Source organism: Poromitra crassiceps (assembly GCF_964638095.1).
Source record: "Poromitra crassiceps genome assembly, chromosome: 1".
Taxonomy (NCBI): domain Eukaryota; kingdom Metazoa; phylum Chordata; class Actinopteri; order Beryciformes; family Melamphaidae; genus Poromitra; species Poromitra crassiceps.
Genome location: NC_139623.1, coordinates 50,546,235 through 50,564,151, shown reverse-complemented (window position 1 = coordinate 50,564,151; position 17,917 = coordinate 50,546,235). Strand labels below are relative to the sequence as shown.

At 44.5% G+C, this 17,917-nt stretch overlaps 1 protein-coding gene across 1 annotated transcript in view; it reads left to right on the top strand.

The window, feature by feature from the left end:
* Window positions 1–8,528, top strand: part of fgfr4 (fibroblast growth factor receptor 4) — a gene marked incomplete at its 5' end in the record, with an annotated part of 46,797 nt that extends 38,269 nt beyond the window's left edge. The window contains 3 exons of the mRNA XM_083636486.1: window positions 3,561–3,698; window positions 6,547–6,652; window positions 8,144–8,528. Coding sequence (XP_083492612.1) covers window positions 3,561–3,698; window positions 6,547–6,652; window positions 8,144–8,398 — 499 coding nt within the window. The 3' untranslated portion in view covers window positions 8,399–8,528. The remainder of the gene's footprint in view (window positions 1–3,560; window positions 3,699–6,546; window positions 6,653–8,143) is intronic.
* Between the last annotated feature and the right edge of the window lie 9,389 nt (window positions 8,529–17,917).

Sequence of the window (17,917 nt, the reverse complement as noted above, 5' to 3'; positions counted from 1 at the left end):
ATAAATTTTGAGCCATTGCTAGGTCAATTTAAAGTAGATATAGAGAGATGGGCCCCCCTTTTAATTTCAATGTGGGGTAAGGCTAACATTGTGAAGATGACTTGTGTACCAAAGTTTAATTACCTACTTCAGGCACTGCCAATAAGGATTCCTCTGAGGTACTTTAAGCAGTTCGATAGGCTTTGTAATACATTTCTCTGGAACAATAAGCGCCCTAGAATTAACTTGCGTAGGTTACAGAGGCCAGTGGACCAGGGAGGACTAGGTATTCCAAATCTGCTTTTATATTATCAGGCTTTTGGTTTGAGGCACCTGGCCCATTGGACTCTACCTCCTGAGCGCGCTCCACCGTGGTTTTCTATGGAAAAGGCCCTCTGTGAGGCTATCCCCTCTATTTATTATATATCGGCAAAATTGCCGAAGGATGCCCAGACTCACCCAATACTCCAGCATATGCAATGGATTTGGAAAAGGTCGGCTGTAATACTAAATTTTGATCCTTTTTTGAATTTGTCTTCAGGTATCTGGCTGAACGCTAAGCTTAATATAGATAAGAAACCATTTATTTGGAAGGTCTGGGTGGATAGGGGCATCCTTGTTTTGGGGGACCTTTACCTGGGGGACAATATAAAATCATTTACTGCTTTACAACAACAGTTTGATTTACCTGAAAGCCAGGGCTGGAGGTATCGTCAAATGAGGCATCTATTAATTCAGACATTCGGACTGCCTCCTTCCAAACCTCTGAACTCGAATACCCCCTCTTTAATTCTGGAGTTATTTGGAAGTGGACACGAAGCTTCAAAATACTATTCCATGCTTTTGACTCAATCAGATACTAAGTTTGGTTTTCTTAAAGTGGGTTGGGAAGTTGATTTGAATATGTCATTTTCTGATGAGACATGGAAAAAAATCTTAAGGAATGTAAAGAAAGTGTCTAGGGAGATTAAAACAAGACTGATCCAGTTTAAGATTATAAATAAAATCTATTGGACTCCTGTAAAGCTATTCAGAGCTAAGCTGAGGGAGAGCCCAGAGTGTTGGAGATGTAACATCACGGATGGTACTCTGGTACATCTTATGTGGGCTTGCCCTAAAGCCCAATTTTTTTGGACAGCCATTCACGAAAAAATTAAAGGGATAATTGGGCAGGATGTTCCATTCTCTTCTAGTTTGTTTATTCTTGGTGATCCTCTACCATTGCACAACCTCCCCAAGTCTGAAGCAGACTGGATCCATACAGCTCTTATGCTTGGCAGGAAAATTCTAGTTCATGAGTGGAAGTCGGCTGATTTACCCTCAGTGAATGTATGGCTCTCTCAGCTGGGGACGGTGGCAGCATACGAGAAACTCTCTCTTCGTCTCATTAACCAGTCGGAGAAATATGTTCAGAAATGGGGGAAATATTTGGATTTTGTGAATGGACTATGATGGGAAGATGTTTTATTTTATTTTATTTAAGCTGATGTTTATGCCGGGGGCTTTTGCAATAGTGTTTGTGGGCTGCTGATGTGACACTGTTTTTCTTTTCTTTTCTTAGAATAGTGGTTAGGTTTAGTTTGATTTTTGTTTTGTATGACTTTATTTGTTTGTTATATATTTGTGGTTCTTTTGGTGTGTGGACTGTATTGTTTATGAAAATACGAATAAATAATTGATCATAAAAAACAAAGGGTCACCCACCCTGCCAGACGAATTCAACGCGTTCTACGCCAGGTTCAACCCCTCTGCCAGAGCGCCTCCCCTCCTCCCCCCCTCCTCTCCCACCCCTCTCCTCCTCTCCTCCCCCCCATCACCCCCCCCCCTCCCTCCTCCTCTCCTCCCCCACCACCCCCCCTCCTCTCCTCCCCCCCTGCCACCTCCTCTCCTCCCCCCCTGCCACCTCTCTCCCCCCACCACCCCTCCCCTCCTCTCCTCCCCCCCTGCCACCTCCTCTCCTCCCCCCCCTGCCACCTCTCTCATGCAGTAGCACACGTGCTCCACACCGCCCTGTCCCACCTGGAGGGGAAGGACACCTACGTAAGAATGCTGTTCGTGGACTACAGCTCAGCATTCAACACCATAGTACCCTCCAGGCTGGTATGCAAGCTCAAGGACCTGGGACTTAACACAGCAATGTGCGACTGGATCCTGGATTTCCTGACAGACCGCCGCCAGGTGGTGAGGGTGGGCAACCTCACCTCCTCCCCACTGACCATCAGCATAGGAGCGCCCCAGGGGTGCGTCTCCAGCCCCTTCTGGTACGACCTCTACACCCACGACTGCGTGGCGACTCAAACCTCTAACACCATCGTGAAGTTTGCAGACGACACAGCAGTCGTGGGGCTGATCTCGGGGAGCGACGAGACGGCCTACAGAGAGGAGGTGGGGGCCCTGGAACAATGGTGCCACGACAACCACCTCTCTCTGAACGTCTCCAAGACCAAGGAGATCATTGTAGACTACAGGAAGGGGGGGGGGGGGGGGGCGCACACCCCCCAATCACCATCAACGGCACAGTGGTGGAAAGGGTGGACAGCTTCAAGTACCTGGGAGTCAATATCCACCAGGACCTGACTTGGGCCGGCCACACCGCCACTGTCGTCAAAAAGGCCCAACAGCGAATACACGGACTCAAGCGCCTGAAGAAATTTGGGCTAAGGAAAGAAATCCTCAGAGACTTCTACAGAGGCACCATTGAAAGCCTGCTGACTGGCGGCTTCACCACCTGGTACGGGAACTGTACCACCATGGACCGCAGGGCGCTACGGAGAGTGAGACACGCGGCACAGCACGTAACAGAATGTGAGTTGCCAGATCTGCATGAACTGTATAAACAGCGGTGCCTCAGGAGGTCCCTGAAGATCATCAAAGACACAAACCATCCCCACAACAGCCTGTTGTCCCTGCTACCCTCAGGGAGAAGATACAGGGTTCCGAAAGCACGCACAAATCGCTTGAGGAACAGTTTCTTCCCGCAGGCCACGAGACTCCTTAACATACACAAATAGTGTAGTAGCCGCACTGTACCGTACTGTAGCTGCTACCATTACGTATGTCTAACGTTTAATTGTATGTTTAATAAGGAATATGCTATTTGCACCTGTATGTCAAATACGCCGAATTTAAAATGCCGAGTTTAATTGTATGTTTAATAAGGAATATGTTATTTGCACCTGTATGTCAAATACGCAGAATTTAAAATGTTTAAGCACGTCTAAAGTATGCACCCGACACGTGCACCTATGTGCAGTGAATATGCCACTGTCTCTGACTTGTCTTATCACTATACTGCCTTATTGCTTGTTGTGTCTCTTGTTGTTTTTGCACCCATATGCCCTGTTATATTTGTACTATTTGCACTATGTTGTAAACGGAGTCCACAGCACAAGAATTTCACACGTGATACTTGTACCATGGAGTGACAATAAAAAAAAAATCTTGAATCTTGAATCTTGCTTGATATTCAAACCTATATATATTTTTGGGCTTTTCCTTCGTCCCTAATACCTTAAGGGTTGCCCACAGCTTTTTTGAGACTCTACATGACCATCTGGTTCTTCTGGTTCCTCCTTTTTCAGCTGGTCGTTTGGGGTGCTCATGTGGGAGATCTTCACCCTTGGCGGCTCGCCGTACCCTGGTATCCCTGTGGAGGAGCTGTTCAAGCTGCTGAAGGAAGGACACCGTATGGACAAACCCTCCAACTGCACACATGAACTGTAAGCAGGAAGACCTTACTTCACTAACTGTTGATTGATTGATTGATTGATTGATTGATTTTATTGATGGATATAGAAGATGATAAAGAATGAAATGAATGGAAATAAAATTATTGAAATCTTGGGGGAAATTTTTGCCCCTCAATCATGGTTTTTAGGGGCATTCTAAGATTTCTTAGGGGAATTTTTGCCCTGAGCTAATTCCCTTTTCATATGACCTCAAGATGCCTTTCTCTACTCTATCATCAACATTTGACATTTCTGCGGGATATTTTGACTGGTTCACAGATAAAGAACAGTTTTGGGGTATTACAAAATAATATTGGGTTGTAGAAACATACTGTCAATATAGCAGGGTTTCCATCCAAGCAGTCATTAATTTATTTATCGAATTAGAAAAAGTAAAAATGTAAAAATCCCCCAATATCGAGGGGGGGAAAAAACATTTTTAACTCGCACAGAATGGAAGTGAAAAGTTTCAAAAGGGATTGAAACCTGCTTGTCGAATAAATAACAACACAACACAACGGTTGAAAAGTGGTTTTGGATTTTCTGGTGTGCAGACTAACATATCTGTCCACCACGCCTTCCCAGTGAAGACGTCTGCTGTGCTTTATGACCATTAGTTGGTGCATTAGAGAACACTGCTTTTCTTTGTTTTCATCTTCTCTTATTATATAAAACTAGTGCAGTGCCCGTTCCCCCATGCACCACCCCGTGGGCGCTTCCCCCCCGCGCACACACTGCACTCCGTCAGGTCCCCCTAAGCGCACTCCCCAAGTTTGAAGTCGATCCGACAAACGGTTCTCGAGATACGCGAAGGACAGACATACAGACAGTCCTGGAATAAGTCCAAATTGGATGAAATGCGGCACCACACTCCATCGGGGTCCGAGCAGCGTACTTCCCAAGTTTGAAGTCAATCTGACAAATGTTTCTCAAGATAAACCACTTTGTGTGGCCTAGTCGATCGGACGAACGGTTCTTGAGCTAAACCACATTTTTTTGCCAGTAGGTGGTGCTATGCCGGATTGAACGAAAACAGGGCATGGCACTCCGTCGGGTCCCCCTCAGTGTACTCCCGAAGTTTGAAGTCGATCCGACCAACGGTTCTCGAGATACGCGAAGGACAGAGAGACAGAGAGAGAGACAGACAGACAGACAGACAGACAGACACTGTTGGCATTATAGTTAACTCATTCAGGGCCAATGACGTCTTTGACATGTTATCAGGAATAGCCCAGAGGGCCAATGACGTGTTTGACGTGTTTTTGTTTTTATGAGTGCAGCGCATAGTTGAAACACTTACCCAGCCTGTGACATAGTTTCGGGTCCCTAACCTCAAACTCAAGCCGACAGCACGTTATCAAACACATACCGCAGCTGTTGTTTGAAATTAGGAAGAAGGTGGAAAGGAAACGCGCTTCCTTGTTGCAGAGGAGAAACGCCATTGAAATGCCCCCTCGCCGCGCTGCAGAGCTGATCGACTTGCTGCACAGCAGCGGACATCGAAACCGCAGTAGTCAAACCCGTGACCAACATGATCGATCCTGGTCCCTGGACCCCGTTCCTATGTGCCAGCCCGAAAGAGACGAGACGGAGTCACAACTGTGTGGAGGAGGAGAAGCTGTTCTCCTGTGTGGAGGAGGAGAAGCTGTTCTCCTCCTCCACACAGCCTCACCACATAAATGGCTTTCACACAGAGGGCTGCGTGCCCTCCAGTGTTGCTCCTGGCCAATCCCAGCGCCACAGGGCGTGGTTATTGCTTATCCTAAGTGGGGTTAGAAATCTAAAAGGGGGATCGTGTGTGTGTGTGTGTGTGTGTGTGTGTGTGTGTGTGTGTCTGTCTGTCTGTCGGTGTGTCTGTCTGTCTGTCTGTCTGTCTGTCTGTCTGTGTGTCTGTCTGTACACTCACTCACACTGAGCAAACTGTATTGTTGAATGTAAAAAAAGCACTTCATATATATATATATATATATATATATATATATATATATATTTTGTCATTTGTGTCATAATGAATAATATTTACATGTCTGATGTCAATACAGTTCAAAATAAAAGAATTGAGAGCGAGTTCTGCCTGATATTGTGTGCTGTGTACATAAATGCCATTTTCTGCAATTTCTTTTCTCACAGAGACTTTTTGGCTGAAAACAGGGTGTATATAAATGGCTATAAGTAGAGTACAGAACATGCTAAAAGCTCACTTTTTTTTCCTGGTGAACCCAGAGACGCACATCTTCATTTTGAGGTATTGCAAATCACTCTGGTGCTAATAGATAATTTACTGTGGGTCTTGAAAGATGACCAACAATTATGAAAATCTTTGGCCTGTGCTAAATATTGGCAGTCCTAAACTGGCCCTGAATGAGTTAAGGAGGATTGACAAGTGGGCAATCTCTGTTCTCTGTCTGTTCTCTGTTCTCTGTTCTCTGTTTCAATTTTTGTCCCACTGATGATGTAATAGGCATTGTGACATCACTGATGATGATGTCATCAGTGATGATAAGAGCAAAAATCATCTTATGACATCACTGATGATGTAAAAAAAAACACTGATGATGTCATAGGCACTGATCTAAACTTAAGAGGCACACACACACACACCCGCACGCATGTTAAGGGCAATAACATTTTGTGAGCAACACACACACACACCCGTGCGCGCCAATAGGGCAGGCGAAGCCACACAGCAGTCGAGCTGCCGCGCGGCGGCCGAGCTGCGTATGCGAGCTGCAGGGCCAGCTCGGCAAGCTGCAGGGCGGGCGAGGAATTGAAGTTTGAATGAATAGCCTTAATGGCCATTTAAATCATAGGAATAATTGTGTGTGTTTTCCCCCTGTAGCTACATGAAGATGCGTGAGTGCTGGCAGGCTGTTCCCACCCAGAGACCCACCTTCAAACAACTGGTCGAGGAGCTGGACAGGGTGCTGCTGTCTATCTCTGACGAGGTGTGTGTCCAGGCGCATGCATGCACAGACACACACAGACATACACACACACTCGCAAGCACATGCACACACGCACGCGCATATGCACGCATGCACAGATGCACGCGCACATGCACGCACACACACACACACACACACACACGCACACACACACACAGAGGCATCTGTTCACTGTCATGTGTCTACTCACACCTTTTGAAATGCACACGCACATGGAGTTACAAACACGAAAATTGTGACACACACGCACATGCCAGCATACAGTATATGCACACGCACACATGAAGCATAGCTTCACTTACAGTGAGAAGCTGCTAGCCAGATGTCCTCAGTACACTAGATATTTGAGCTGCACAAAAGTGAATGAAAGCTGACTTTCTCTCTCTCTCTCTCAATTCAAATTCAATTCAAAAAGGGCTTTATTGGCATGATAAGGTGCATCTTACATTGCCAAAGCATACATATAGCAACACTTAGTAATTACAAAAACAGAAAAACAAAAAGACATTGTTACCCAGTAACATAAGTCACAAAATCTGAAGATATTCAAAAAGAAGAAAAATCTCTCTCTCTCTCTGGCTTTCTTGTTCTCTCTGGGGGGAGGGGGGGGGGACAAACACAAACCTCCAATTGTTACGGAATCCCGGATGTAAACCTGGCTCAAGAATATAATGTCTAGCTGTTTATTATGACTGCTACTCGGCCTAGTCTACAATTACCTCCTACGTTAATGCTTGTAACATTATGCTTCTCTTACGCAAGTGTTTGCATTCAACGTGAATACTATGCCTCACTCGCTTATGTGTTTGTGAGTTAACTTTCAGTCTAGGGTTTAGGATTAACATTCACATTCTCTTACCGTTTTTGTCTAAAATCAACACAACATGAAAGTTCCAGGTAAACTCTTTATTCCTGATTGTAGTTTGATTGTTTATTCCGCTCTGGCTTGATTTTAAATGTATTTTTCTTTATTTCAACCAATCAGACTTTTATTTTATTTTGTGTTTTCACTAAGTGCGCTTCACCTTAAAATAAACAAAATAAAACAATATAAAATTAACAAATACATCTAAAAAAGTATAAAATAACAGTTAAAGATAATAAAGTAATAAAATGCTGATAAAAAATAGTGCAAGCAATCAAACAAAGTGTGTGATAGAAGATAAGAGAGGTCAAATAACAATTATAAGAGAAAGTACTTGTGCTGGTTGTAAACTGCCACAGACGAGCCAATTAACCTGAACGAGCCACAACTTTGTTCGAAAACAGTCGCACTTGAACTGTTAATTTTTTGGGGCTGTTAACTTAGTTCAAAATTTAAATTGTGAACTATGAACATGAACTAGTTCCTTTTAATCTGTTAGCTGAACCTTGCGCTAGCTCTTGTGAAGTGTGCACTTGCACAACACTGACCACAGAGATAATGATTGTCCCTGTGTGTCTCTCAGTATCTGGACCATATTGATTGTTCCCTGTCTCTATGTCTCTCAGTACCTGGACCTGTCCACACCGTTCGAGCAGTACTCCCCGTCGTGCGAGGACACGTCCAGCTCATGCTCCTCCGACAACGACTCTGTCTTCACCCACGACGCCCTCTCCACTGACCCCTGTCTCATGGCCTACCAGGACGCCCTCTCCACTGACCCCTGCCTCCTGGCGTACCAGGACACCCTCTCCACTGACCCCTGCCTCCTGGCCTACCAGGACATACGCCCCCGAATAGACATCAAGGCGGCACTCCGATAAACACGCACACACTGACTGACACACACAATGAAAGCACACACACAGGCTACATACACACACATAAACATATACTATACTTCCATAGAGGAATATGAAGATAACACTGCCAATATTACACAATATTACGACTTGGCTGTCACATGGTTAGTTTCTGTGCTGATTTTGGCTTAGAGCTGACCATTTCATCACTGATCAAATCGGATTAATTTTGCTTTTAGATTGAGTTCTGAGCTTTCTTGAACGCAGTACAACTATCGGAACTCGGAAAAAACTAGCTCTGACTTGTTAAAAATGAATTGAACGTTTGTCCAACGTGGAATTACAGGTAAAAAAATTCAGAGCTCTGAAATGATACCCGGATTTCCGACCTGTAATTCAGAGTGGGACGACCATTTTGAACGTGTTCATAGTTGTAGCCTGTGGGGTAGCTATCTAGCTAACAGTTTGTTCAAGTTAACTGAGCGGACTCTTCTCAAGCTACAACAGTGTTTTGGAGGAGATAGGCTAAAGACAAGAAGGTATTTTGGACAGTCAACATTTGGAAACAAATTCACCAACTGACCTACAGCCACAGAACCAACAATCTTGATCAGTTATCTGTAGCCAACTTTAGTCTAGGGTTATATAGGGTTATATAGGGTTATATATATATATATATATATATATATATATATATATATATATATATATATATATAGGCTTTGAGCACAGCTATGGACCTCCATGATGGTGCCAAACAAAGCATGATACGTAGCAGTGTACATACAAACACAGACACACACACACACACACACACACACATAAGCAGCAGGAGCACTGGGGCCGCTGGGCTTCACGACACGCTGGAAGTTTGTCAAAAGACGTTTCATCGTGGGAAGAAGGAGAAGAAGAGAGGAAGAAAAACACAAACATGGAACATTGGACTATCACCTCTGGCACTGTGCCCGCCAACAGTTTGTGTTGGAAGAGCTTGGCACTACAGTACTCACAACAAGAGGCTCTGGTACTCTGAACGCAGGTGGCATTCTCGCGTCGACTTGTGAGTATCGCTTCGTCTCTCTCCTCGTCTCGACGTCGCTGCTGAGAGAGAGGGTCGATGGACAATGATCTCCTCGTCACACAAACTCAACTGAGACACCAAACCAGGGCTTGAAACATAGACGATAAAGACATTTGAACAACAAAACAAAACAAAAAGATTTATTTTGATATGATAAAAAAAAGAAGAAACTGATTGTTAAATATAAATCTCTCTATATATAAGATTATTTTACCTTTTTTGCTCCTTATTTAAAAACGGTCTTAAATCTCAGGATCTCTCATGCTAAGAAGTTGCTGTATTGGCAGCAAAGTGCCTGAATTTCTGATTTCCTGTGAATATATTAAAATATTGAAATAGTGTATGTACATATCAACAACAAAAAGACAATTGCCTTTTTTTTATAAATTATTCTAAATGACACAAAAATGAAGGTGTTATTGGAGGCGAAAGAAGATATAATGTAATGATGCGTTTCAACTGCCAAACTGTCACGCTGTTGTCATTTTGGGGTTTCATACTAACTATAATACCTCTATCTGAGAAAAAAAATAATCTGTATTTTAAGATTATTATACGTCCCGAAAATGACAAAATTGTACAAAGGTAGCTGAAAGATAGATTCAACTTTGGAAAATTTTGGAATCTTGGTTGCTGCGACCTATGTTGCCCTGCCACAGTAGGCCAGTTAAATGCCCCGAGGACCTAACTGCTGTTGTGGGATAACGCATATTTTCTCATGCATGGCCATGTATTTTTGAACTTATATAAAGAGTTTTGAACAGGTTTCAGAGGCCCAGCAGTCATGAGAAACTTTACTACATGTGTAAACAAGTCGCGTAGACTTTCAATTCCAGTAAGAAGACGACCAAAATTAGCCGTTAACGTGGTCTTTGCCCGACAACAGCCTTATGTTTTCAATTGTTGCCTACATGACCGCACTGTATGACAGTAGGGCCATGGAGGGACTCGCCCTGAAAAGAAGAATGCCTGGGGACTCACCCCAGCTACTGTCACTGCTCACAAGAGGGGGGGGGGGGGGGGTGCTGAATGTGAAAGCCAGTCTGTGATTGATTTCAAATGGAGGAGGAGTGGGAGGGATCCTCCTTTGTCTTGTAACCCTTTACCCAGCCCAATCTGTTGGCTAGGGGTCCTCAGGTCCGCAGCCTGGCCGGACAATGGGGCTTTGCAGGCATAATGGCTATGACTATGGGCCAGAGGGAAGGGGTGATGCAGGGGGATAGCCTGGGCTTGTGTGCAAATGAAGAGGCCCTTATTATGGTAATGTCTCTTCTTCTTCTCTCCTGCTGCCCTATCTTTATCCTGGCCACCATCTTTTAATATACACGTGTTAATTTGGATTCTCTGCTCCGCCACCGGGGTTCTCAAATTTTTTCACGTCAAGGACCCCTAAACCTTATACACAAATTAGGCCACGGACCCCTATTTTGTTCCAGCCATCGGATCATATTTTTGCTTGTAGATATTTTATTACACCAAGTGTATGAAACCCACGACCAAAATAGTCATACATTCATTGTGTTACTTATGGATGGAATCAGATAGTGAAAATAAATTGTCCCCCTTTTTGCCGCCCGCCCCCCTCTGGAACCCCCCCAAGGACCCCTAGGGGTCCCCGGACCCACTTTGAGAACGACTGGTCTAGGGCAGTGGTTCTCAAATGGGGGTCCGCGGACCCCACTTTGCCAGGGGGTCCGCGAAAAGTTTGCAAGTACATTTTAAATAATTTTTAATTAAAAAATAAAATGCTACATGTTACTTATTCCTTCTCAAACTACTTCCTACATGGTGCTAGTCTATCAAAATATCTTGGCTGTCATTGATTGTGTTGCATAGTGGTTTTCTGTACTGTTGACAAATTGTGATATTGTAAGTCGCTTTGGACAAAACAAAAGTGTCTGCTAAATGACGTAATGTAAATGTAATGTAATAAAAAAAAAGAAAAATAATAATTGTTGCAAAATCTTCATAGTTCAACAAAAATAGTTTATGCTTTAAATCTAAAATGGTTCATGGATTACATTCTAATAACAAACCTATCAAATTAAAAGTAAAGTCAAGCACGTTACCGTGGAAACAATTAAGCTTAGCCCAAAATCACAAATCAGAATGAGGGGGTCCCCGGTATATTTTCTATCTTGTAAGGGGTCCTTGGCTGAAAAACATTTGAGAACCTCTGGTCTAGGGAATTCCCCTCTGGGCGAATAATGCCAATTTGAGCGCAGACAAGCCTGAGATGACTGAAACAATGACATGGTAAACTGCCAAGGAGGGCTGCTTCATTGTTGGTCACACCTCAGAGTGAGATCCGGAAGGCTGAAAGGCAGTTTGGCAGTTTGTCCCAGTCATCCTCTTTGTGTCCATTGATATATTTACCGTTGAGATGTGAGATTTGTTTGGTGTGTTTCCGTTTGGAAATCAGCTAATCAAAAGTGATGATGTTTTCATTTCACCTGTAAGGCAGCTAAGCTGCATGAACCAAACTGCTGTCTGTCTAAAGTGGCTGTAGAGCACATCTCACCCGACTGGTATCTAAACATCATGTCTGTCTGAACTGGCTGTAGAGCAGATCGCACCCGACTGGTATCTAAACATCATGTCTGTCTGAACTGGCTGTAGAGCACATCTCACCCGACTGGTATCTAATGTCATACCATCTTTCACTGTTTCTTCATTCATTATTTCTGTTTTAAAATGTTTCAAAGGTTAAAGACAATTGAAGGTTTTCACCCACAAACACAAAGTGTCTGGATGAATTTGCATGGCATTACGTTACATTCCATTCATCTGCTCTTCTCCAAGATATCAATTCTAAACAATCACAATGTTCTTAAACATTTCCTTGAGAGAATTATTTTAGAAATATCTAATTTATTTGTTTATTGTTTTGTTTTGATATAAAATAAAGTATAATTTAAAATAAAGAAGCCTTGTGTGCCTGTGTCTTTGTACACGAGGAAGAATCCACAGACAGACAATAAAGAGAGGCAGAAATTGTCTCACAGCATTTCACTAACACAAGTTTCACTCAGGAACACTAGATTTAATAATTTATTGCAACAAATGGAACTACAGTTATGTTTAGCACTGATGGCTCTGCACTTTACAGAAGATGCTCCCTGGATTAGCCAAGCAGCATGCTAAGATAATCAGGGAGTGCAATGCAGAATCCCCCATGGGTATACAAGAGTGAGCCCAAAGCAAGACACTGAATAGCCTACACGTTTAACCTTTGAGCAAGACAAGACTCGAGAAGGTGTATGGAGGCTGGGGTGGTGGAGGCCAAGCTTTGCAGCAGCAGACTCTGAAGTAGAAAGGTGGAGCCAAAGCTTTGCAGCAGCAGACTCTGAAGTAGAAAGGTGGAGGCTGTGTGGTGGAGGCCAAGCTTTGCAGCAGCAGACTCTGAAGAAGAAAGGTGGAGGCTGTGTGGTGGAGGCCAAGCTTTGCAGCAGCAGACTCTGAAGAAGAAAGGTGGAGGCTGTGTGGTGGAGGCCAAGCTTTGCAGCAGCAGACTCTGAAGTCGAAAGGTGGAGGCCGGGGTGGTGGAGGCCAAGCTTTGCAGCAGCAGACTCTGAAGAAGAAAGGTGGAGGCTGTGTGGTGGAGGCCAAGCTTTGCAGCAGCAGACTCTGAAGAAGAAAGGTGGAGGCTGTGTGGTGGAGGCCAAGCTTTGCAGCAGCAGACTCTGAAGAAGAAAGGTGGAGGATGTCTGGTGGAGGCCAAGCTTTGCAGCAGCAGACTCTGAAGTAGAAAGGTGGAGCCAAAGCTTTGCAACAGCAGACACTGAAGTCGAAAGGTGGAGGCTGGGTGGTGGAGGCCAAGCTTTGCAGCAGCAGACTGTAGCGGAAAGGTGGAGGCTGGCGTGGTGGAGGACAGGGGCGGTTTTTTACATAATTGATATGGATGGATCTATACCTCTTATTAGACTATAAATACTCTGGTTGGTTGGTTGTTATATTTGCCTTTTGGTTGACAGCACAAAGAGGGAGAGAGGAGGATAGTGAGGGAGAGGAGGAGAGAGAGCAGGATGGAGTTGGTACAGATAAGCCACTTTCACACATGAACTCCGGATCAGGTCAGGGTTGCCCCCCACTGAGCCTGCCCCGGATGATAGGTGAAGTGTACCCTTTCACACATGAGGCATGTTGCATTCACACATGAGTAGCACCTCCGCAGAGTTTGTAAAGTAGAGAGGGGGTGGGCGGCGGGGGTGGGGGAATTTGGGCATGACCACACAGTTGTGAAAACTAAAAATACATAATGGGCGATAACTGCCTAACGTTCACGGCATATAATCGTTTGCGCATAACGTTAGTAAGTAATTAATTAAACAACCCTACAACTCACGCCCAGATGCATCGATTTCCTCGAGTCGCAAGCAGTACAAACAAAACAGGTCTTTGCTATGTTCAGTCCTAAAATGCCTCAAACCTACTAGAATTATACAGAATACAGGAAGCTAGACGTTTTTACCTTCAAAATAAAATAAATGTTGTATTACTTAGTAACAAAAAATCAGAATGTCGACTCACTACGGGTTAAAATTGACTTTTCGAAGGGAGCAGATATTCTTCCAGTTTATCTCCGTTCTGTATCTTTCGAAACACACACAAAAAAACATTACACGTGCATTTACTTTATTTAATTGCCATTATTGCGAAGGTTATACCCGGAAGTTTTCGTTTTATACTGCCTGACTTGACGCTACTTGGAATTTGCGCGAACGCTGTGTAAACGTTAAATCAAAGACATGAACGCAACCAGATCCAGATGCCCTACATAGCGATGTCCAATACTGGGAAGCGGGACGACCCTCGCGTCCAAAAATGCTTATTAAATGTGTGTGCTGTGCGAAGCAGACATGAAATCAGATCAGAGCCATGAGCCTTTCAATCCAGCAATCCGCAACATGTTGGCTGTCGCACACGGAGCAGTTTTGAGCTTAATTTGAAAACCAAATGGCATGTGTTTTTTGCTCGCTCATTCACATCGACTATTTATATAATAATAATCTGTCACGATCGTCTCTGTCCTCATGCACTCACAAGCTCACGGAGCTCTGGAGGGGGGGGGGGGGGGGGGGGGACAATACGCTTCTGCGACTACGGCTGGGGGTACACTTCCCTCCGGCTAGGACGAGGCTCCGCGGGAGCGCGCATGAGCCGCATGCAGACATTCACACCTGACAGCCATCCGTATGGCCTCTAGATAACTCCTGAATTCCAAACATGTGTGAAAGCAGCTATAGATAGATAAGCCGTTTTCCCACATGCGTACCTGAAAATGACCTGTAAGTCAATATCGGACATTTCCCGGAATTTCCCTTCACACCTCAGCGCTGGCATGTGGGAATCTAGGAGCAAAATTGCCTGTATGTTGGGGGGCGGGGGGAGGGGGGAGTTTATTTGGGGGGTCGGGTTTAGATCAATAAGGTGTTTTCGGGTTGTCCTTGGGCTGCAAACTCATTTAAAGTATGCAAATCGAAGTTGTTTCTGACAAGAATAATGTCACGTTACTCCGGGACTGCTCAACCCATGACAGAGCCACTCTCCCCGGCTTGGCAGAGTGAAGAGCTCCGCCCGCGCGTCCCCGCTGCCTGGAGCACAGCGGCTCGTGCTCGCGCTCTAAAAGGCAGGCTCCCACACGCTGCTGCCTGGCCGCCAGAAAGTGCTCCAGACTCGGTGTGATAATCCTGTAACAGCATTTGAGCTTATTCAGGTAAGATATTAATAATGTAATGACACATTCAGCGATAAACTGTCTACAATGAAGACATGTGTCAAATATGACAACGTGGTGTTCAGTATTTTAAGAGCACGGTTTTTTTTCATTTCCTGAAAAGTTGGCGATTTGGAGATAAGTGGCTTTCATTGCACAGCGACGAAATGCACGAAGCGAAATGTGGAAGTAGTTTGCTTTGATGTGCGCGAATGATTAGATGATGCAAGCTGGAAGTGAACGTCAAGCAACGTGTGTACACCTCGCCCATGATGAGAGAAGGACCGGTGTCGCGGAAAATGACTGGACCCGTTTCTCACTTGTGTGCCTATCGCGGCATACCGCTCTTCTGACTGGCTCGAAACTGGTGAAATGTCGGCGACGACGGGGTCGCGCTTATACCGGCACGACAACTTTCCCACATGCAGGCATTAGACCACGTTCCGGTCATTTAGCGGTACAAAGCGCATGTGGGAAAACGGCTATTGATAGATAGACTTTATTGCAGACTCAAGGTCCATACAAAAATACAGTCAAATACACATAATACAAAAAAGATTAAAAGAAAACACAAAATAAAAATAGTCTAGTGACTTTAAAAGACACCTATACCAGTGCTCCCAAAGCTGAGACGTGCAGCGTGTGGCACTGTACGCAATGTTCACCAGCACCACCACAAGTTGATTTTCAGAATAATTTAACCGACAGATAAACCTATACATTACATTTCTCAAGACAGCTTGCAGTGTGTTCACTCCAGCACTCACAAACATCTCACTCGCACTAGTCCACCTGGGCCTTTTCAGCAGTATTCTCAGAGCATCATTATATGCCACTTGCAGTCTCTGAAGGCTGGCTTTTTTATAGTTCAACCACAGATGTGCAGTGTACAAAGGTGAACAGTACGCTGTAAACAGAGTCAGCTTCACTCCATCAGTGCAACAACCAAATTTACGTGACAATACATTTGCTCGTACATACAACATACGACACTGACGATAAATGTCCTCGTCATCTGTCAGTTGTTCTGTGATCACGTGACCAAGATATTTAACTTCACTGCAGACATTCAGAACATTACCAGACAGTTTAAAGTCAGGAAAGGTCATACGTCTATCTTCCACGGTTCTGCAAATCATAATAGCACTTTTTGAATCGTTATATTTTACATCCTGTTGTTCCCCAAACACAGAGCACACATTAACTCATTGAGTGCCAGCCACTTTTGGAGAACGGAAGCTCCCAGTGCCAGAGTTTCAGAGCGTTTTCAGTGATTTCTCGAGGCCCACAGAATATTGTGTGATATGTAAACACCGAACACGCACAAAGAACGAGGAGACTCTCTTCTATCATCTGCAAAAAAAAGTTTATTGATCCCATTTTCCGTTCTTTAGTTATGAGCCGGAGAAGATAGGCTGTTTTGAGCAAAAAGACAGGTTTCAAATTATAAGCTGAGATATTCAGCCTTTTGTGAAATGCAGCATTTCAAGCACATTCACTGACGCTAGCTAATATTTTCTGATGTAGTGACGTGGTGTAGTTCTGTGGAGCCTGCGTGCCCCACCCCCCTCTCCCCGCCTCAGCTGCAAACTCCTCCCCACACGCACCCAGTCTATTTTCGGAGCCTCCGTTTTTGCGCCGGGCGGCTCCCGGGCGGCTCCCAGCGCGACAAGGAAATGCCAAACGGGACTGCAGGGATAGGTTTGGCCCTTCGGCGTCGGGTGCTGCCTTTCTGGCAGGTAATCGTGTGGAGAAACTATATGCAGACAGACAGAGGCAGAGGAGCTCAGTTGTGTGCGCGGATTGACTGATGTTCGCAGCCCGACGTCAGCTGCAGACAGAGCAATCTATATGGCTCTGGCTGCAGCATGTATCGGCTTCTCTTTGATCACGGCTTTTTGCTGCAGTTTTCCGGACCTTTCTGTAATCTGGAGAGCACTGTCGCCACCTAATGAGTCCGTAAAATAGGTTATACACCTTCAATAGCTCCCATATTTGTACAGGAGATGCCTGATGCTTTGATCCACGTCCCACCGTCAAAAAACGCAATTGACGAACATACTCGTACTTGGCACTCTACGTTACTAAACGAAATGACGAACATACTCGTCCATGGCACTCAATGAGTTTAAGGAGCTGCTGCAGACCGGCTGAGCTCGGGCTAAAAATGACACAATCATCCGCGTACATAAGATGGTTCATCACTGTACTGCCGACCATACAGCCAGTTTTACATAAGCTTAATTTACATGATAGATCGTTCATGTAGAAATTGAATAAAACAGGAGACAAAATGCTCCCCTGTCTCACCCCATTGCTGACATGAAAAGGAGCAGACATACATGCCCTGCATGGTCTGCTGGGCATACCAATAGGACAGGATTCTAACTATATATTTAGGGACACCAGCTGCACTCAATTTTTTAAACAATTTCCCATGATTCACCCGATCAAATGCTTTAGACGCATCCAAAAAACACATAAAAACAGATGAATTTTTTCTCTTATAGTTACTCAGCAATTCCTTTAACACATACAGTATATGCACATATCCGTACCATGTCTCGGTTTAAACCCAAATTGATTATCTGTAGAAATAATCAATTCTTCGATCCTCTCCAGGATAATTCCAGAAAGAGAGAGAGCAAGAAACAGGTGAGAAGTAGTCAAGACCCAGAATAACTTTATTGTCAGATTTGATTTTGAATTCCATGATTATCTGTATTGTATCACAGTTAACATG